Source organism: Plectropomus leopardus, chromosome 9 (assembly GCF_008729295.1).
Source record: "Plectropomus leopardus isolate mb chromosome 9, YSFRI_Pleo_2.0, whole genome shotgun sequence".
Classification (NCBI taxonomy): domain Eukaryota; kingdom Metazoa; phylum Chordata; class Actinopteri; order Perciformes; family Serranidae; genus Plectropomus; species Plectropomus leopardus.
Genome location: NC_056471.1, coordinates 12,959,070 through 12,981,904, shown reverse-complemented (window position 1 = coordinate 12,981,904; position 22,835 = coordinate 12,959,070). Strand labels below are relative to the sequence as shown.

Here is a 22,835-nt window from a genome sequence, read left to right as displayed (position 1 = left end):
GTTGTTGTTGTTGTTGTTGTTGTTGTTGTTGTTGTTGTTTTCCTCTTTTCTTCCACCCAATGTATGGGCTACTGTCTTAGGTCCTTGCAGTACATTTGGACTACTATTACGATATTTCTGAAAGCACGTGAAGGTATCGGCAGACAACGTCATTATCAAGGGCCCATCCCCTCTCCTCTCCTCTCCTCTCACAGCACCTTTATTTTACAAACATTAATTATATTAGTCGTCAACAATATTGACATGTTTTTAATTCATATTTGCCCCTATTATATGCAAAGTCTAAACTATATAGAGAATGAGCTGGCTTTATGTGAGCTAACCTGGTTTTACAAAGTTGCATTGTTAAATATATGCTATTGTTACACGTTTTTTATCAGCTCCCCTCTACCAATGTCAAAAATAAAAATAAAAAAAACACATAATTTCATCTACAGCCTACATCTATCTCAGTTTCTTTCAATATAAATATATGTATTTTAAATTAGAGCCTGGGGACAAAAGGCATGATGTGACCATATTAAAAATGAATGCGTATAAAGCCAAAAATATATATACTCGATAGCTATGTTTAAACACACACAAAAATCGTCTGAATTGCTAGTGTCAGCGGGAGAACTCTTTTATTTGTCTTTTCATACACAGAAGAAAGTGGGAGGAGAGGCGTGCCCTTACTAACTATGGCGGCGTGTGGCTTCACTGCTCGTATCGGGTTTCAGTTGTTTTCGCCGAATGAGAGTGAAGCCACTTTGCCAGCAGTATCTTTAACCTATGAACTCCTGAGTGTGCCAGTCCTCCGCCATATTGACTGTTGTCTTGACTGGAGGAGATAGAGAACATTTTGAGGTCCGAGAAGAAACGAAAGTGTGCTCCCCAAATCATCGAAACTGGTGCAAACTTGGCCAAAGCGTATTATAAACACGGTCGTAATGGCAAGGAAGAAAAGCAAGCAGCAAGGAGTTGCTCAGAAGGAGCTTGCGCCTGGACAGCAGACCGTACCGAAGAGCCCAGTCTCTCCCGGCGATGCAGCTGACGGTGGCGGAGGAGATGCTGGGCTGGATAGGCTGGCCACTACCAGGGCGAACCAGGTAGGTTAGCTAGCAGCAAACCAATCGCTGCTTTTAAAACAGGCTAACTAGCCTCTGTGCTAGCAGCTCTCTGCTAATCCAAGCATCCTCCGTTGTGCTTTTATTTTATGAAGCTCGCGGTGAAGTTATATGCATCCACGCGCTCTTTGAAAGCTATTTTAATCTTAATGTAGTATTGATGGAGCTCCCACGTCGTTTGATACGTAATTAAATAAATAATGCACTCAAGTTAGCGAGCAGACTCGTCCCCAGCAGGCGGCGTTGAGGCTAGCATTGCAGCCCATCTCCTCTGCCGGACAGGTGACATTGTGCCTCGGACAGGTCGTCCCGTTTCCAGCGTTTACAACTCTTCATCCGCCCCGCTAACCTTAGCCACAAGGCTAACCGGGCTACCATCTCCGGCTAGCGTGCTGCAAACGTGCTCACTGCCTACACTTGAATCCATCCACAGGAACCACTCAGCCAGCTGTAGCTAAACAGCTGCTAGCAAGCTAATTAGCTCGTTAGCTGAAAGAGATAACGGGTTCATAATAAGGCTTGCTAACTCTCAGACTTTGTTTGAGGGGTTAATTTGACTCTGTCACACTGTTTATCTTTTTTTTGCTGTTGCTGCTCTGTTCTGTCAGTGTGGCATGAGCTAATGCCAAAAGTTTCAGTGCATGCATGCAGTGATGCCTAGCTGTATCGGAGACTGTAACGTTAGCTGTCTCAAGTTGAGGGTAAACACTAACCTTAAAAAGTAAAGATGGTACGCTGCAGGATTGACTACTAAAGCCTTAGCAAGCAGCTAACCTGACATTTGACATCTGAGCATTATAACCTGCCTGAATGCAGCTTTGAGTAATTACATTTTACACCACATGTATAAAATGCTTGTCCAGACACATCTCATAACTGGAAGCAAAGTACTGAAATTTTAGGCAGAATTGTGTTGTAAGGTAAGGTACACTTTATTGTCCCACAAGGAAAAGTTGTTGTGGATTCAAAGCTTCTGCTCCATACAACATGGATACACACACATAGTCATACACACAAACACTTGCCTTGATCTGCCTAAATACGTTAATGAGTAAAACCATAACACAGCCACCTAAAATAACAGTGCTTTTGTATTTTTTGAAAAATATCTAGAAATGTTAATATCTATCACTACATGTTTCAATTATGCAAAAACCAGAAAATACATGGAAACTATCTTTAATAGGGGTGCATGATAATATTAGCACGTCATCAGTATTTGGAGATAACTGCTTTGAAATTAAATATCAGCACCAGTCCAACTTGAACATATCTGCCAATATGACAGGCCAGTAACATGACACTTTAATTATTAATCAGACAAATGTGCCCTGGTTTTGGCTATTGTCAGGATTGTCTTACAGAGAGAGCATTATCTAAGCCTCCCTAAGTGGGAGGAATTTTACAGTTTTGTTTTAAATTTGTTACATAAGAATAAATATGGCATGTTTTATGTGTAACCTCAGTCAAAGCAGTTAATTGTTTTGCCAGGTGAATGTGTACATTTTGAAAAGGATTGGCCAAAATGAGTTGGAAACTATCGGATATAAGCCAAAGTCCAATATCGTGCATCCCTAAACTTTAACTGTTTCAGAGGTGTTTATTCAACCTTTTTTTAATCACTTTTGTATTAGACTGCATTTGTTCTAACATGGTATAACTAATAAACAGTTAACTAAGTGTATATGCAAACATATAACTACTGATATTAAAATATCTATCATAGAAATTATTCTTAGAGACATTTGACCAAGTAGACCCTATTTTTTCTAGTGTTAACAGGTCATCACAGGCTAATACTTGACCTCTTTATCATCTCTTTCTCCTCCTAGCCTATGCACACCTGCTGCCTTCTGTGCCACCGAGAATTTAAAGACTGGGGAGCGAGCTCCGTCAACGGACTCCCTGGAGGCCATGGGACCAAGCTGGCTGATGCTGTGCCCGCGCTCTCCCAGGCCTTATTGCGGGAGGCACCAGGGCGTAAGCTTGCTGATGCGGTGCCCTCGCTGTCTCAGTCCCTGCTGGGAGAGGTGCCTCTGTGGATATGTCAGAGCTGCTGCAAGAGTGTGGAAGAGGAGGAGAGGCGGAGCACCCAGGAGCAACCAACACCGGTAAATAAAAGGGGACTGATTTGGGTCATATGTCTGGATCCTTTTCACGACTTGTTTTTACTTTTTTTGTTAAACTGTGTTGGTCTCTGTTGGTTGAGGTAATCGCCTTTTTATTCATCATACACGGCATTGCATTTGCATGTGCTTACTCACTAAATCCATCTGTCTGAAGGTCTAGTTGGATTTAATAAGTGTAAAAATGTCTACTTTTTGCCTTTTCAGCAGTAACTTATTTTATATTTGTGCCTGTATGGCATATGTTAGGCAGCAGCAGCTGTTACCTTTTCTTTCATAGTTCTTTTTACATAAATATTTTACACAAAATGCACATTTTTAAGAATTGTCCATTATCTTACTTAAACTTGACTACAGATGAAGATGGCGTTCAAGATGTTTTGTTTTGTTTTGTTTTGTTTTGGCTTTCCAATGTTCAAACAGCAAAAAAAGGAACAGAAGGAGGGATTGCTAAACAGTCCCCACAGCAGTTTATTAGGTTATTTTAATATTTGTTTGTATTTTGTTTACTGAAGATCAATTAATGCATTTTTAAGATGTTTTTGCACATCTTGTCACACTAAGCTCAATGTATTACTAGCTAATATTGGTAGCTACTTGATGCCAAAATGTGCACCTATGTAGACAGCCCTGTGATTAAACAGTTTTTTGTTATTTTTTTTATTTAGGTACCATTGTCACACTCTTCCTCCTGTAAGTCTCAGAGCTGTGGGAACGGTTACCCGGAGCAAAGTACTGTGGATTGGGACCCGAGTTCCTTCCTGTCAGCCCACAAACTGTCAGGTCTCTGGAACTCTGCCCACACCAACGGAGGGGAGCACTGCAACCACAACACTTCAGCACACACACAACAAGGTCGGTTATCAAAATGCAAAACAGTAAATGACAGTGACGGTAATTGCTGAAAACATAAACCTAAATTTCATGCTGTTTTGCAGGTTTCAGCTTTGTAAAATGGGCACACAGTTAGGTTAGAATCAGAGCTCTGTGGCAGGATTTTTAGCATATTTACTTAGCATTAATGTGTGATACATTTTTGGCTACTTTGTTAAGTGTGCTGCATCTTAGAAGAACAAAGAGGCATCTTGTAAAAGCTCACAAAGCTCAGCTTCCTGAGGTCCTTCGAGCTTGCTATGAAAGGTTGGAATAATGATTTAAGATAAGCCCGTTGTCAAAACTACCAGATGTGCTCAGAGGAGGGAGATGAATTTAAAAATAACTTTAATTAAATCAGAGATTATGACTTGTCATTAAAATAGCAAGGGGAAAACCATTTGTTTTAATTTTTTCCCAAAAAACATTGGACTTTTTAAAAATTGATATAATATAATTATCATTGAAAAACACTTAGTAGTTTGCATAGAAATGAAAATGATTGCAAGCTGTGTTGTTATCAGAGTCAGGTATCAGTGTCAATGGTATTACAGCACAGCAGAAACAGTTGTCTGCCAAAACTGATAGAAATATTCTGGCAAAATTTACATTGACTAAAACTATTTATTTCATCATAATAATAAAAAAAATCAGTTAAAATCTTCAGAGCTACATAAACTACAGATCAAAGTCTTTCATTCCATGCCTGAACTTGCAGTTTTCCAGTATAATAAAGACCTAACCCTTAAACATGTCCTTTGGCCTGGTTAAAGTGGTCATCAATCACACGCATTGGGATTTTTTTTCCCCTTGAAATATTACATGTAATGCACAAACCTCCTAAAATGGGACAGTGAAATGTGTTTACTGATTTTTTTCATGATGAATATTGATTGTCCAGAGAAACGGTGGAAATCAAGTATTGAGATGCATTAAAATTTGACTGTAAATTGGACTGCATTACACAGCAATTACTGGTTTAGTTAGTAACTACCTTGCTAAACCATTTTGTAATAATAACAAAGATACTTGAAAGAGATGTCATAAGAGTAGAATAGAAATTGAAAGCAAGACACGTTTGTCCTGCGCCTGAGAAAGGCAGTTGTTTATAAAGTGAGAAAGCTAGCATATTAGACAGTTATGATCATTGCTTTTGTCGGTTTTCCTACTGTTTGTTGGCTGCCATCAAACCACTTTGGAGAGGTTAGCTGGTGCCGAACTGTGGTTGTATTTCTTGTTTACCAAATACTCAAACGTGTCATGTTGCCAAATTGCATTTAAACAGGGGTATGTGAAAATAGTCGTAAATGATGGCACATGTGCTCAGTGAGTGCCCTTCCTGCATGTAGTTACATTTAAATCATTAATTTCTAATATTTTGCTGGTGACCAATCACATTTTTCAACTAGAAGAAATATCAAACATATATTTGTCTTAAGTTGTATGGGAACTGAGCTATCTATTATATTCTTTATTACATACATTACAAATGTTTTAGTGGGTATAAAGTTACAGTGATATGTAACAACTTCTTGTGGCAAGCATTGGTCATTGCCAGCAAGGGATACAGTCACTTTAGTACAACAGATATAGTATGGTAAAGCATTCAAATGTTATAGTATTACTTCCTCTTTTTTATTTTGGTTGGCATGTCTTCAATGCTGGTTTCTTTCTCATAGCAGTGAGATATGATCACTATTGGAAAGTTAACATGTCTAAACATGCAAAGAGCAAGGAATTATTTTTACAAAACATAAACCACAGACCAAAAGTGAACTTTGAATTACCAAAATCTTAACACCTTAAAATTCTTGTGTCAAGGGTGTTAATCAAAGCCATCCATCTCTCAGAGACATTAAGGGGATTTTGTGATATGGACTGTAAGACACTTTAACACACCATGGCAACAAATGAAATGGTAATTGTGGGGTGGTTCAGTTTGTCAACTAAGCTTTAGTGTTGGCAGAGTTTGTGGAAAGCGAGGCTCCAATCAAAAGAAGAATTTCACTGTACTGTATTCGTTGTGATATTGTCTTAAATCCTCACCATTCAACATTCTTCATCTCCAGGTATAACAGCAGGATCAGCCTGTCATGAGAAAAGAGGACTCCATGAAGCGCCTGGAAAATCTGCTAAAACGTCGGGGACCAAAGTCTGTCCCTACAGTCACCCGTCATCCCAGAATTCCAGTGGATCTTCTGCTGGGAACCCCCTGTCTACCTCAGCAGACCTCTGTAAGACCACTCCCAAGCACTTCAAGACCATGTGCCGTCGACCAACTCCACCAGGTACTATTGTCTGTGACTCGCGGGGGATCAAGAACATTTTATGAATTCAGAGTATACAATCAACCTATCAGACTGAATGTATAACATCTCTCATTTTATCTGCAGCGTTTAGGAATACATCAGCAGATAAAATATAAAAAAATAATTTGAATTTCAAAAATGTATTCTAATCTAGTCTACTCACTTATTTATAATTTTTTTTAGTTTTTTAATATTATAATTTTTATTAAAAGTTACTTTAGTACAGCAGGGAAAACCAAAAGAATGCAGAAAATAACTTTTTTTTTCCATTTTTATGTAAAAAAAAAAACAAAAACATAAACATTCAACAGTTGCTCATTGGCTATAATCCTTACTATAACAGTTAAGGCACTCAAATACTGGCATATTTTCAACGACAAAAAATGCATACATGAAGGCTGGGGTCCGAAATGAGGGTAGTTTTACCACTTGGCAAGTAAATTTCTGAAGGCTATCCGCTGGCAGGTAAATGTTTGTACCAAAAAGGTCACATTAAAAAAAAAATGCTGAGAGTCTCTACTACGTTTTAGTTTAATTTACGGGTGCACTGCTCTGCCGTTCCTCTGCTGTCAGTGTTAGAGTTTTGAACTTGCAAACACATAAACACGCTGCAGATGTGTTTGTACGCGCATCTAAATGGTGCCGTGAAACTGACTGTGTAGAGCGTGGCATGCATCATCATCTACTCCCAAATTATCACTTCATCTACCACATCTACCACTCTCCAGTGAGTCAACAAGTTAATTTTGTCGTTGATTTTCCGTCTTGTAACACAATGAGAGCTCAACAGGCAGCAGTAGTGCTGGGGATGGGGGCACAATGACATTGAAGACGGAATCTCAACGCCAGACAGTGGACATTTGTGTCGAGGTTTCGATCTCAGTTTCACAACCACTTCACCCCTAAAGGACATTATCATTTAACAAGGTTTACTATATTGCACGGATTGCATTTGGTAGATAGAAAAAGTTTTTTGTACTTAACAGAATTGGCAAGCAAGTGCTTGTTTCAAAGTAAACTTTGTCTTAGAAAAGTTCATTTTAATTACAAGTTGAACTTAATCTATAGAAAAGTTAACCAATTTAGTTTACATTTAAGACATCAGAGGTAATTGCTTTAATAGTAATTGGCCTACTCTTTGAGGAAGTGTGTGTTTAGGCTAATTAGGCCGATAAGAAATCCAATGGGATAAACAGTGTGGAATAGAAAACAATTTTAGGCACTATGTAAAAAGATGGTTCAGCGTTTGTCATCTGCAAGTCATTTTATTTTTTTTTTTTCTGTTCTCTAGGTGAAGCCTTCCACCCCAGTGACCACCATCAACACACAGACTTGTCGGTACCCCCCAACAGTCCCACTGGCCTGTCCTCCCAGCATTCCTCCCTCCTGCCCCCAAAGCCGAACTCTGGGCAGCACGGCCACGTAACCTCCTCGTCTGGCACTGGTGTCGCAGCACACGCTCCCTTCTCCCCGCTGGTACCAAACCTCCATGGCCCCACAGCCAAACTCAATTCTCCCAGTCCAGACAGCCCAACATCTGTCCATAAGCCCAGTCCGTGCAAAAACTCCCACATTCCTGCTGTGAACACACAACACAGCAAACTGGGCACGTCTATCATGGGCTGTAACCATCCTTGTAATGGACACAGTGCGGGAACAGTGGCCACTTCAAATGTGGGCCATCTGACAGCTGGGGCCTGCAGGTTAGTATTACTGTCCCAACATTGCTTTACTTGAATATGTGAAATTCTGATAGCCCTTGTAGCTGTGTTGATTCAAAATACAAATCGTTGATGTTGATTCTTTTCTTTTGTGTGTGTGTGTGTGTGTGTGTGTGTGTGTGTGTGTGTGTGTAGGGATCAGGCGTGTAAGGGGCACAAAATGACTAATGGGACGTTGTGCCACCCTTCGTCTGAGCTGGAGGAGGGGGAAGATGAAGATAGCAGCTCCGAGAGGAGCTCCTGTGCCTCCTCTTCCACCAATCAGAAGGACGGGAAGTACTGCGACTGCTGCTACTGCGAGTTCTTCGGACACAATGCGGTATTTTGATTCTTTTTGTTGAAATCCTCTACTAACGTAATAATTAAAAGTTCCATTGGTTTTATCTTTTGTGATATATGGTATAGTTAACATGGAAATATTTTAATATTATATAAATTAAATATTAATATGATATTTAAGATTTTAATAATTGTTTGATGTTATCTGCTCACAGCCTCCAGCTGCACCAACCAGCCGTAACTACGCAGAGATCCGAGAGAAGCTCCGTTCACGTCTGACCCGGCGCAAAGAGGAGCTGCCTCAGCGTCAAGATTCAGAACTGACAGTGGCTGGTGCCATTGACAACCGGGACGTAGATGAGCTGCTAGACTTCATAAACAGTTCTGAACCCAAACCTGTCAACAGTGCCAAGGCTGCCAAAAGGGCCCGACACAAACAAAAGAAGAAGGTGTGGTAACTTTAGAAACTGTGTGTTTGGATGTATAGTTTTGTTTGTTTTTTTCCCAACTAATTTTTAATATCATCTAATGTATAGGGCTGGCTATTGTTTAAAGATTTTGATACAAGTACTCAGACAATACTCAGGAATGACCAAAACTTCACTCAGTACACTACTTCGTTATATAGTATTACCATGTATTGCTCAAAACCCTTTTTTAAATTATTTAAAAAGAAGCCGACAATCTGTAATAGTAAATGTAGTCTAAATACAAGCACCTCTACAAGAACTTTACCTGATTAGAGAAAATTAAAAAAATATATATTTAAAGGTATAATCCCTTCAGTTGGTTACACTGGGTTAGCATCTGCATTAATCTCTATGAACAGATTCAGCGGCAATGGGGCAAGATTTTGGAATCAGAAGCCTTTTGGTTTCTGTTTCTATTCTGTTTGTAGTCTGAGTAGTTTTGACGATCTTGTCCGAGTGGCAGGTAAGCAGTCTGTGGTGATAGGCAAAATGCATTGTCCGAAATGCAATCTCAGAACTCATCGGTTATCTGACGACAATTTAGCTTTATGTTAGCTTTTTTTCTCAATTCATTTGCATTCAAACACAGATATCTGTTTATGGAGATTAGCACACTTGACCAGCACATGGAAGGGGAAATCTTGGCTTGGATATCCACTGGCTACACCAGATCATCAGACTATTGGCCATTGCCTCCAGAGGCTTATCATCAGACTGATGGGTTCTGAGACTGCATCAACATTAACTTAATACAGCTCTGATATGGTGTTAGGAGAGTGAACGGAGAAGGTGATTTGAATCCTATATGTCATTGGCGGACTCCACCACTAATGAAAACTACTAAATAGGGAGGTCATTTTTTGAATGTATATTCAATGAAGTGATATTGCAGACAATATTTATTAAACTAAAGGGTTTGGATTTCATGGAAATCATATGGATTGCAATTCAAAATCAGGAACTAACCAATCAAAGACTAAATTGCAAGATTTCAACTCTGACCAAAAATGTTTTGCCAGATTTCAGTAGTTTTTATACTTAGCGCTTCAGATACATTTTGATCAGTACTGAAAAAAATATTGAGATGTGGCCATTGTTTCAAAACAACAATACCAGTACAGTTAAAGTGATACAGATACTAATATGATGGTCAATTTGATACCTTTTTCTGTATTTCATTCAATACCCATTGTGCAAATGGAAGCATTCAATTGAGTTAGAGGCCACCAGCACTCTTCCCCATCCAAATGAGTTTTAAACAAATACATGTTGAAAGTGTTCAAAGTATTAAGAAAAAATGTAAATTATTGTGCAAAAAAGTATCAGACTCCACCGCAGTTTGTATGGTTTGATGATAGCTGTGGGTCAATTGCACGTCACATTCAATAAAAGAACACTTTCTGTGGTTGGCTGTGAAAAAATGTACAGACATACAAATGTTAATTTCCTTCTGGATGAGGGTACAAAAAGGATCAAATGCAGGTATCTGGAGATGTTTTGATGCTACTCGGTACGCAGTTATTCCACTTGATACTTTAAAGATATCGAGTATCAATACCCCGCCCTATTGAGGTGTGACGCTCACTGTATGTATAATGTCAGTAACATTACATGTTGTACCTGTTTACACCTGTACCATTTCTCTTTCAGGAAAAAGCTCAGCAGGGCATGGGTGCTGCAGGCAGTGACCCCCACTCCAATCCATCTGAGCCTGTTGACGACGAACCCATCCCTGATGGTTCAGAAGCCAGTCGGTTGCTGGACTGGCCTCAGCTGGAGCTTGAGCGCGTCAACAGTTTCCTCACCAGTCGGCTCGAAGAGATTAAAAACACCATCAAAGACTCAATCCGGGCCTCATTTAGCATGTACGACCTCAACCTGGATGTTAATGACTTCCCAAAGAAGGCAGCCACATTGGAGGGAAACCACTTACTGTCCCATCTCAATGGTTCCTCTGACCTGCAGCAGATAGATCTTGACCTGGCCCCTCTTTCGCTGGGAACCTTTAAGAGTCACCTGGACCTGGTCAATGGATGGGAGGACACAACCACAGTCTCGTCTCCTAATACCACCACCACCACCACCATAGCATCAGGGGTCACTGCTGGGTCCAAGGACATCCAGCGGTTGCACACTACCCCCAGTCTCTCAAAGCTCATAAGGGTCCGATCCCCAGAAAGATGCACTTCCACTGGATCTGACAGTTTGCCGCAGGTGCCAGTCCAAGCCACAGCTAAATCGAATGAGGATGCCCCCGATCCTAAGAACGCAACAGTTGGGAACGGTGGTGCAAAGTCAAAGAAGAATAAAAAGCAGCAGCAAAGACAGGAGCAATCTGTGTCAGAGCAAAACTCCAACAAACCAACCAAAGCTGCCTCCGGGAATGAAACACAGAAAAGCTTTGAGTGTAAAGAAACGGCTTCTAATGGCTCCAAAGCGGGGAACAAACAGCCCCAGCACTCTGCAGACAACCAGAGGAATGGCCCTAAAAAAGCAGAGGAGGTCAGATCGTCTAAACATGCGGCAAATGGAGCGAACGGTGGCCTCTCGAATGCACAAAGAGGGAAAGGTGACATAGAAACACGAGGTCGGCCTGAGCAGGATTCAGAATGCAAAGCTCACCCCACAGTTTCAGCCAATGGGCAGCAGCAAGCCAAGGGGAAAAATAAGAAGAACAAGAACAAGGGTGAAAAATCCAGCAGTGCTATCGGTACAATAAACTGTTTAACATCATGTTCAGGATTAGTTTGTTCATTTGTAATATATTTAGCTAATCTGTAATCTCTATTCTTCTCTAGATGATGTATTTCTCCCGAAAGATGTGGATCCAACAGAAATGGACGAGATTGATCGGGAAGTGGAATACTTCAAAAGGTAGGCTAAACATAGCACTTCACCAGGATACTTTTAAAAAAAAAACTTTAAGCAAAGCTATTATATTGATTTACATTAACTGCATCACCGAAACTCTTTCCTCCTTTTGTTTTTCTCTTTGCGTTCCCTCTAGGTTTTGCCTTGATTCTGCAAAACAAACCCGCCAGAAGGTAGCAGTGAATTGGTCCAACTTCAGCCTCAAAAAGGTTCCTTCCAATGCAGCTCAATAACTTGGATGAGTGCCAGACAAAAAACTTCACACAACAAACTCTTTCAGTAGAGCCCCATTTGGCCCGAGGCCTTCTCTCATTCCCTGTTTTCTTCTCTTCCTTACTAAGCCAAGGGACCCTGGTTCACGTACTCTCAATTCAGAGGACTGAAACATAACTTGTGGCTGACAGGCCAGGGATCATTCTCAAGGCCAACTCTACCCTTTGCTATTACTGCAATGTTCACTAAATGAGAGATGCAAAAATGGAAAAAAAAGTCTGTTGAATCCACTGCATCCATGTGCTTACGTATGTAGTATGTAAACAATTACCTTACATGAAATAAATGTTTTTATCACAAATCTGAGACATTTTAACGTTGTTAAACTTATGAATTCAGATCAGCTCAATTTGGTGCTCATACATTACATTTTGCATCGCTAGTTTCCTGCCCACTACACCAGTCTCAGTAGACACTGGAGACCATTTGTCTTATAGTGTACAACTGTCAAAAAGGAGCACAAGACAACATTTTGACCTAATTTTGGGGGAAAACACTTGCACCTTCCTCCTCTGCAGCGAGCAATGATGGCAAAAATTGCTTTGATTTTACTCAGACTGCAGACTGGTTGTTAAGTTTCAAATTGGAATAATTTTCTCAATATTTCCTTATGGTCATCAAATGATTAGTAATCAGTGGTTGAAAATGAAATGACACTTGTTTACCCACCTACTACACTCTTATCTTTTTGTATGAAATGATGTAAAAAAACAAAAATAAAAATAAAAACTTGAATGTTTGACAGTTCAGTACACCAACAAGGCTAATAGAACCTAGTGGGAAAATATACATTTAATGTGTATAACACATGGCTCGCAGGATGCAGTACCCATGCAAATACATGCCCACGCATGACTTCTAAATACTGTCCCCCAGTCCTAAATTTGGCAAAGTTAAATGTTGCTTCAGTGTCAATCCTCCCTTGGTGTTAAGCTTGAACCTTTTATAGTGATATCCAATAAACTCTCTGCCAGCTGTAGAGCAATGTCTTTTACCACGGTTTTCTCACTCCTAAACTGTTATTTTAACCCCCCTATATCCCCGCTGTGACAGGTACACCAGTGTGCAATGTTCATTTTAACATTGGGACCATCACACATTGTTTGGCACAGTTAATTTCAATGCTTGTACATACTGAGTGATTATTTTGGGCCCTTTTGAGCCTTTGTCACGCATTTGTTGGGGTTGTGTGTGTGAGATCTATTTTCAACCATACTACTCTTTTCCTTGTACTGTGACCTTGGTGGCACCCTGTACCTCAGCTAGCCTATCTGAAGTCCAAGTCTTCATAATCTTTTGATGAGAAATATCTCTGAAAAGTTGACACTTTTGGGACAAGGGCCTTTGAGATTTACACCAGTAATAATGTTTTAGCTGATGGCTTTCACTGAGGTGGATATTTCTTTCCTGAATCTGTGCTGAGATTTTGTTTTCATATAACATCTCTGATGCTTTCCAGGTTATATTCAATTAGAGAAGATTATCTTAATGTTTCGAATGTAGATTTATACTATATCAATAATAGCCAAGTGTATGTTGGCTTGTTTCTTTTTTTTTTAAATTCACTTTTGATACTGTGAAAAAATCTTTCGGTCAGAAAGATTAAAAACAATACAGTTTTGACAAAAAAATAAAGTGTGGCGTTTGCTTTCTGAGTTACCTATTTGGTTTGCTTTATATGATGTACCATTTGCACGAGCTGCCTCTTCAACACCGGAGTCGCCTTGTTACGTTTGGTCGCAGCGGCTCGATGAAGTTTGACCCTCCCAACGTCCCGTACAGCCTCAAAGCTTCCTGTGTTAACTTCACTATAATACACTCATGGTGTAAACATGTGGATTAGATGAATTTATTGAATTGTCTACCGAATATTTGGTGAACAGGACTGCAGCTTAAGTACGTAGAGAACGTTGTTGTATTTATAAATAAAATGGAGACAGAAAATCGACCCAAAAAGGTAAGTTAAGCGTTTACTATCGTTCACAGTGTGAAGAGGTTAGCTAACGCTAGCTAAAGTTAGCTAGCTAGTGAAGCATTAGTGTCAGAAAAGCTTACGGCAAAATTTAGATACTACGCAGTCAATTGTATTAAAACAGGCGAATGAATAACGATAAACTAAAGCGTTTTAGCCATACAGTATTTTTAGTTAGACTGATATGAATGTGGTAAGGCTACACGACCAACTAGCTACAATGCAGAGCCACAACTTAAACGGTCAATACGTAATGGTGACGTTTATAACGTTTATAACGTTACGAACACAAAACTTTTAGGTCAGATCAGTTTTTTTTGTCTTAATGGAGAAATTCTTTATCCATAAACAAAAATGTTTAGGTTCACATTCCTTCGCTTTCCTCTCTTGCTCTTACAAATAATTATAAAATAAAAGATTTTTTAGACTATTACAAAACCTTATTTGGCGACCCCCCTGATGTGATATCAATTTGAATTATTTTTGTTTGCTTGTTATTTTCTGTCCGTATCCATTCTTCTTATTTTAAAGATTTTTATTGATCTGTGTATTGATATTATGATTATGTATTATATTCTGTGCTGGGTGTCAGTTTTCTGTGCTCTCATGTATATTTGTGTTTTTGTTTGCCTGACATATTTTGTACATATTTTTGTTAAATAAAGCTGCAGCAAAAAAACAACAACAAGACAGCTCAGTCGTTACAGTTATATCAGATACAAACCAAATATTCTAACAATCCATGTAGGAAATTCATGGATATGACTGGTATAAACTTTTGAAAATAGCCACTATTGTACAAGTTACGTTTTTACTTTTTTCCGCATAGTATACTGTAGAAAATTGGTATCAAACCTGGGGGTCCTGACCCCTATTAGTGGTCACCAAAGCTTCAAAGGGGGTAGGAATTCCTGCTTGATTTTTAGGGAGTGTAAGTAAACTTAAAAACAAAAAGTGGGCCTGTATTTCAGCATTTCATTCATTTCTTTGAAGAAAACTGTATATGTAAATGTATAGAAATAGGGCATGGTGAACAGAATATATTCACAGAACCATGGCTTTCTGTGAGAAAATTTTGTTCTACATAAGAAAAGTACACAGTTGAAACAACCAATGAGTCAACAAAACAATTGCCACGAGTCAGGGACAAGAAAACGTTGAATTGATCAAAAAGAACCCTGTGTGATCATTCAAAAGCGTGATACAGGCAGAGAAACGTAAAAAGTTGGGGGGCAGGTGGTTTAATGAAAACTCACCTCTGATGAAATATTCAAAGGAGAAATAATCTGCTCAAAATGCTTGTTTTACAAGAACTACCTGCAGTTATTGCTTTCACTATTTGGAGGAAGTTTACGTTTTATCAGTTGTTCTGTTTTATTATTGTTATGCTTAGAGAATAATATTAAAGTTAATCAAATATGTCAATCAGAGGTTGTCAGCTCACTTAAGTATAGAAAGAGGGTCCCTAAACCACTGCCGTAGGATTAAGTACTCTTGGAATCTCTTTCATTGTAAGTGTTTGAAGGCCATTCTGGCTAAATGCTGAGCTCTAACCTCTCTGTAGAGAGAAAATACAAGTAATAGTATAGTAGTATAATACTTCTGGTAATTATAATGTGTTTGTACAGAGATCCTTTGGGGAAGAGGAAAAGTCCGGCTCAGAGGGATCGGAAGATGATGATTATGTGCCGTATGTTCCAGTCAAAATAAGAAAACAGCAAATGGTAAGTTGGTGTGCACTGTCCTATTTGATTCTTCAGAAATGAATAAGGATTCAGCAATCTGATCCAACTGTTTAGTTTTTGGGGCCAAGACCTTGTTAAGCGGATCAGGGATGTCAGCCAGAGGTGGCTGTTCCATATTAAAAAAACAGCTTTATTGTCAATGTTGTTATTAAATTCTGTGTTTTCACTACATTTTTCAGTCATGGCAGACTCAGTTTTCAGCACTACAGCAATCCTTGGCCTCATGTAACCTTACATCGAAATTATAGCCAAGTTTGCATTTCACATAGTGAGCTACATGGATTGAGATTTTATATAGTTACAGATTAGACTGGGAATTTGTAATGGTAGATGACATGAGTTAAAATGTCAGAATAAGTATCAGTGTGCTTGGTGCGTTCCTCATTAGTGGTACATGGTCAGTTTCACACAGATTAAAAAACACAATTTTTTGTTGCTTTTACAAATATATATCAACTTCACATCCAGTTACCACACTTTCAAATTTAACGTTTTTTTTTTTTTTTCAACACACGTATCTCACAGCTCCAGAAGATGTTACGTCTACGAGGGAAGGCAGTGGACGAGGAGCAGAAGGACAGTGGGGAGGAGCAGAGGGATGAGGACGAGGGTCTGGGTCCACGCTCCAATGTCAGTCTCCTTGACCAGCATCAGCACCTCAAGGAAAAAGCAGAAGGTAAAAACGACCCACTCTGAATTATTATTGTTGCTGTTTTTATCACATTGCTCATTAAAAATTACCGTGTTGGTTGTATGATATCTCACCTGCTTTATGTGATCACATCTACAGCCCGTAAGGAGTCAGCCAAGGAGAAGCAGCTGAAAGAGGAAGAGAAAATTCTTGAGAGTGTTGCAGAGGGCAGAGGTAAAATTCGAATCCTGTCTAGTTCAGAAGCTGAATTATTTATCAGATTTACTTTGATGAAAATTCTGGATGTTAAAACAGTTTGTGCAAAATTTTCTGCACTTGAAAGCTAATTCAGGAGCCTTTAATCTCTCCTCTGTCAGCTCTCATGTCTGTGAAGGAAATGGCCAAAGGTATCATATATGATGATCCTATAAAAACTAGGTAAGATATTGATCAGTGAATTATATAAAGTAACATTATTTGTCAAGTTTTTTTTTACATTTGCATTTAACTTGGATTTTCTTTTTAGCTGGAAGGCACCACGCTACATCCTGAATATGCCAGATACCAGACATGAGCGCGTCAGGAAGAAGTTTCACATTCTGGTTGATGGAGATGGCATCCCCCCTCCGATCAAAAGCTTCAGGGAGATGAAGTTTCCACCAGGTTACAGTACACCCACTCTCTCACACATTAAAAACACATTTTCTTTCTGTGCAAGGCCTTTAGTGGTCACACATTATTAACATTTGGCAACAAATCTTTCTGTTGTGTTTGCAGCAATTCTAAAAGGATTGAAAAAGAAGGGCATTGTGCACCCCACACCAATTCAAATACAAGGAATCCCCACAGTGTAAGTACAGAAAATTAACATGTACTAAACAAACAGACTGCAAGATATGTAATGTATGATAAGTGCATGAAACTGTTCATGCATTGACGGTGCTTGTCTGTAGTCTGTCAGGCCGAGACATGATTGGCATCGCCTTTACTGGTTCTGGAAAGACTTTAGTCTTCACTCTGCCCATCATCATGTTCTCCCTGGAGCAGGAGAAGAGGCTTCCTTTCTTCAAGAGAGAGGGACCGTACGGACTCATCATCTGTCCTTCCGTAAGACACACAACACAAACCAACTGAGTTTATGATGCAGCTTGAAATGCAGCATGAAATAGGATTGCTTGTTGCATAAATATAAAGGATTTCCTACTGTTTGCACTTTAGACAGATGGTACTGGCTGTGAACAGCCTTGCCTTTTTTTGCAACTAAGCATATCTGATTTGAATACCTTTTTCCTTCACTCCAGCGAGAGTTGGCGAGGCAGACTCACGGCATCATCGAGTACTACTGCAAGCTGCTAGAGGAGGAAGGAGCTCCTCAGCTGCGCTCTGCTCTCTGCATAGGAGGAATGTCTGTCAAGGAGCAGATGGAGGTGGTAAAACAGTAAGTAAGAGTGAAGATTTTGTCTAAAAGGAATCTGTTTCTGTCTTTCATCCAGATTTTGAACTGGTGTCAAGCAAAAAATGCATGATTCAGCTGTAAATCACTCAATGAGGAACAAAATAGACAGATGTTTTAGACATAATGCATTACAGAAAGTATGCATACTACTAAAATTTAACATGACTTTTTTGAGGACCTAAGCACTAAAATACTGTTAATTAAAAACAATACTTTCTACATATAAATCTGTATCTCCTGTGGTTACAGTGGTGTCCACATGATGGTTGCCACCCCCGGCAGATTGATGGACTTGCTGCAGAAGAAGATGGTGAGTCTGGACATCTGTCGCTACTTGGCTCTGGATGAGGCTGATAGGATGATTGACATGGGCTTTGAGGAAGACATCAGAACCATCTTTTCCTACTTCAAGGTGAGTTTTTTTTCTCTGCAGCAGTGATTGCTAAATGACAGCAACTCATAGAAATAGAATGAGAGTGGAGCAGACGTTCCCATTCAAACAACATAGTCAGATGGTCAGAGCAGCAGCCATTAAATATGTACAACTGTCAGTGCAACCGTTAAAACTTTCATATAAACTTCTGTATAAGCAAACCGACTTGCAGGCAAGTTGCAAATTCACTGAAGTTAGGTTTTGCAGTACCAACCACACAAGCAGTGGAGGAGTAATACTGAAGCGTGAAGAGGTGTCTTAAGGCCCAGATACACCAAACTGACATCAGAGAACTACCGGTGATGGAAATCCCCTGCTATTTTGTTGTGTCTTGGCCAAAAAGTTGCACATGCAGACACCAGTCAGACTGCCAACCACACATGTGTTCTGTGCCTGTGTGAGAGGAGATACCCCTCCATGCCAGCAGACAGTGATCATCTGTTATTGTCACTCAAAAAGGGATAACCGAGGGCTGTCTTGATGCTAGTTAGCCAGTTATCACATTAACAACACAATCTAATGTTGAAAGAACAGAGCATATTTATTGTGTGCCAGTGAACAACAGCACAGCCCATCAACAGTCTTACCTTACATAACAAGTTTGTGTCAATCACACTCCCTCTTGTCTTTTGCCCTTTGTTTATGTCCCACACTTCTGATTCTCTTCTCCTGCACTGAGCTGAACTGTCAATCAGAGCGATTAAATCCGCAGATCTCGGAAACCATCAGCTATTTGTCTCAAGTCTCTGGAGGCGATGGCAAGTGTTTTAGGGCTGATCAGGTGCAGCCAGCTGCTACCTGGGCCGAGACTGTGAATCGATGCAGATGCATTTTTAAAATAAGCGTGACATAAAGTTAATTATCATCAGACCATAGACGATGGGTTACGAGATTGCATTGCAGCCAATGTGTTCCGCCTCTCCACACAAACCATTTACCTGCCGTTCAATCGTGATAGGTCCCCTTGCCTACACATTGTACGTAAATGTGCAGAGTCTGTTTATAGAGATCAGCCCCAGCACTGACAGTTCTAAATACATTTACTCACTATGCAAATAGGTTAGTACCTTTGATTACTTACTGAGGCAGCAGTAGGCCAAAATGGAGTTCTCAAACTAGTGGCACACTTTACAGCCCCACTGACCTGCGTTGTCACCATGACTACTGACAACAATCTCCATTTTCTGTTGAACTAGTCAAATGATCACAGCAAAAGGTTCGATGTCCTTTCTGTTCATTCTGTTTCTATGTAGCAACTACATAAGCAATCCCAGCCCCCTCCAATTTTCTATTTCCTGATTATTAAAACTATGTGGACAAATTTAACACACACTGACATATCATTGGTCTTTCTTCTGATTGTCACACTGAAGAGTTATGTAGGCATCCTGGAAACTTTGTTAAATATCTATTACTTGTCTGTAAAATCCTCTACTCAGTGCATTTAGAGCAGAAAGAGGCCATGCAATCACAGTTACAGAATAATGCTTCATTTTCTATCTGTAACACTTGTTAAAATTGTTTCCCACGCCGTCTTTATGTGGTAACAGGCACCAAATTTCATCATCGCTGAAGCACTCTCCATAGTTTGTTGATTAGTCCATCTTCCAGCTGCCGGGCTCAGTCAGATGAAGCTGTTTTTCCTTTTCTTTTTTTTCAGAATGAATTCTTGACCCTTTTCTGTTGGAAATCAGAAAAATCCTTTAATGTATTATTTCTTCATCTAGGGGCAAAGGCAAACCCTGCTTTTCAGCGCCACTATGCCCAAGAAGATTCAGAACTTTGCCAAGAGTGCTCTGGTCAAACCCATCACCATCAACGTGGGCAGGGCCGGAGCTGCCAGCCTGGACGTCATCCAGGTATGAGCATTTGTTACTGAGAGAGGTTTTTTGTCTTAGTCTGGGGAATTCATAGCATTTAACTTACAAACCCCTTCATATGAAACTTAAACTAAATGATAAATACTTTGTTTGTGTGCAGGAAGTGGAATACGTCAAAGAGGAGGCCAAGATGGTGTACCTTCTCGAGTGTCTCCAGAAAACACCACCTCCTGTTAGTGCCTCCACATGTTATGACATTCACATAAACTATTACTCAAACATGCCAGATGTTACAAAATATTGTCTGCTCATATCCACAGGTGCTGATTTTTGCTGAGAAGAAGGCTGATGTAGATGCCATCCATGAGTATCTGCTGCTAAAAGGAGTAGAGGCGGTGGCCATCCATGGAGGAAAAGGTATGCAGGGCTCTATTCAAATCTTAAAATACATAGAAGTGAGTGCATAGTTATAACACCTTCTGAGGACTAATGCATTTGAGAGTTTGTCCAACCAGCATCAAGTCTGAGAGCATAAGCACACAGCGGTACGCTTCAACTGTCTTGTAGTTGCTCATCATTACCACCAGATGCCATCCTGCTTGCAAATGTCACCATTTCTGCTTCCTATTTTTATCTAGCATTTCCAAGGTATAGAGAGCATTGCAGACACCTCATAGTTTCCATTTGTCATTGTCTTGCATAATATGGTTCATGTAATATTTGTTGATTGTTTTTCAGATCAAGAGGAAAGAACAAAAGCCATCGAGGCATTTAAAGAGGGAAAGAAGGATGTCTTAGTTGCCACAGATGTGGCCTCCAAGGGTCTGGACTTCCCAGCTATACAGCATGTTGTGAATTATGACATGCCTGAGGAGATAGAAAACTATGGTAAGAGAATATATATATATATATATATATATATATAGATATATATATATATGGCCTGGGCCTAAAATTTCTTCATTTTGTAATCATCAGTTCTTAAATTGCTCAATCTGGTTTACTGAAATGGTCTTGTTTCAGTCCATAGAATTGGAAGAACTGGAAGATCAGGAAAGACTGGTATTGCCACTACATTCATCAATAAAGGCTGTGGTAAGGGGAAAAACAATGAAATTAATTTTGCCTATAAGAGTAGTGATTTTCAAAATATTTGTTATGTATTATTGAGACTTTAGCCATCTTAATTCAGTGTTAAATGGTTAAAAGTTTTAAGTAGGAAACAAATGTCTGTCCATAAACATTTCTGTTTTATTCAAATAGCATTTCAGCTCGGAAGCCTTTTTCAAGATCAACAATAATTGTCAGATACAGGCACTAATTAGGCCACACCTTTGCCAGGGTGACCATGACTATAGTCCTTTTTATTCAGAGTCCCTTATTCATGCCGCCATTGCATTTTTACACAGTGCCAAACCGTGGCAGCATCATGCCACCCCACTGTGTCATTTTAAACATTACGGGTATGACATTTAATATAGGAGTGACAGTCTCAAGTATGACATATACGGGTTGGCGGTGCATTATAAAAAAGTAACAATGGAATAACGTGGCAGTAACTATCATTTACCATCTCTGTTATATGATCTTGTCCTCTGCTTGGAGGCTAAGGAGCATATTGAACTCTTTGTTTTTTCCCCAATTTGCAGACATTTGCGACCACTGTTCTTGTTTGAGTTAGCTTTAAACTGCCACCAGCTGTTTTTAAATCTCCCGGTGGTGGGTTCCACACATAACACATCGTCAAAATGTCACACCCATCCTTTCAATGGTCCCTCCTGCCGGCTGTCCTTTTTACACAAACATTGCTTTGGAGCTGTTAATACTCCCACTGCCAAGACAAAGTAACAGCGCAGATATCCTGCTTCAGACAGGCAGTTTAAAAAGCGGCTTATGCTTGTTGATCTTGAAGAAGGTCTGAGAACTGAAAAGTCATCTGAATAAAAGAGAAATGCATGTGGACCCAGAGTGTGCAACACTTGTTTATTAGATAACAATGAGTTCATGTAAAGTGTTTATTTCCCCACAGATGAGTCAGTTTTAATGGACCTCAAAGCTTTGCTAGTTGAAGCCAAGCAGAAGGTTCCTCCAGTCCTCCAGGTGCTCCAGACAGGGGACGAGACTATGCTGGACATTGGAGGTGAGCCGTTCACACCAGATGTTCGCATCTCTTTCTCTATGTGCTCTTCACCTATGGGTCACTCTATAATAACTTTGTGTTGCCTTTTAAATGTCCCTCTAACCTGATATGATCATCTCAAATTAACAGTAGTGTGGAGTATTTGCAAACCTTTTCTGACACACCTGATTCTTTTCACAGGGGAGAGGGGCTGTACATTCTGTGGTGGTCTGGGTCATCGTATCACAGACTGTCCAAAATTGGAGGCCATGCAGACCAAGCAGGTCACCAACATCGGGCGGAAAGACTACCTGGCTCATAGCTCAATGGACTTCTAAGAGGTTTTCAATAGGTTTTCAATTCCAATGCTGAATGGAAGTGAGAAATATTTCTGAGGAAATGACCAGCTGATTTTTGAGTCACTGAACTGAGGAAGTGTATTTTTATCATCACCTAACATAGTTCTGACACGGGTCTGTCAGGTGCAATTTTCACTTTGACCTTTTTTGCCTAAAAGCTGTCGTACTTGTTCTGGATGTGTAGACTTTGTAATATACATTTTTGATAACTCCAATTGTAAATAAAACCACTGCATGTGTTGATGATCTTAAATATTCTTAACTGGGAAAAA

General features: G+C 39.8%; 2 protein-coding genes across 2 annotated transcripts; both read left to right on the top strand.

The window, feature by feature from the left end:
• The first annotated feature begins 821 nt into the window (after nt 1–821).
• fam193b (family with sequence similarity 193 member B) lies at nt 822–13,659 on the top strand. Its single transcript, XM_042493490.1, has 10 exons — nt 822–1,088; nt 2,939–3,217; nt 3,901–4,087; nt 6,175–6,393; nt 7,706–8,117; nt 8,271–8,454; nt 8,630–8,863; nt 10,535–11,594; nt 11,683–11,758; nt 11,892–13,659. The coding sequence occupies exons 1-10, from the start codon at nt 930–932 to the stop codon at nt 11,986–11,988; spliced, it is 2,907 nt and encodes a 968-aa protein (XP_042349424.1). The 5' UTR covers nt 822–929; the 3' UTR covers nt 11,989–13,659.
• Nucleotides 13,660–13,819: 160 nt separating this feature from the next.
• Nucleotides 13,820–22,816, top strand: LOC121948011 (probable ATP-dependent RNA helicase DDX41). The gene is made up of 17 exons (XM_042493241.1): nt 13,820–13,985; nt 15,629–15,724; nt 16,271–16,421; nt 16,536–16,610; nt 16,754–16,814; nt 16,903–17,039; nt 17,154–17,226; nt 17,330–17,483; nt 17,678–17,814; nt 18,082–18,244; nt 19,993–20,124; nt 20,246–20,317; nt 20,406–20,502; nt 20,824–20,973; nt 21,109–21,180; nt 22,115–22,225; nt 22,406–22,816. Exons 1-17 carry the CDS (start codon nt 13,959–13,961, stop codon nt 22,540–22,542), a joined length of 1,845 nt encoding a protein of 614 aa, XP_042349175.1. The 5' UTR covers nt 13,820–13,958; the 3' UTR covers nt 22,543–22,816.
• Nucleotides 22,817–22,835: the final 19 nt, after the last annotated feature.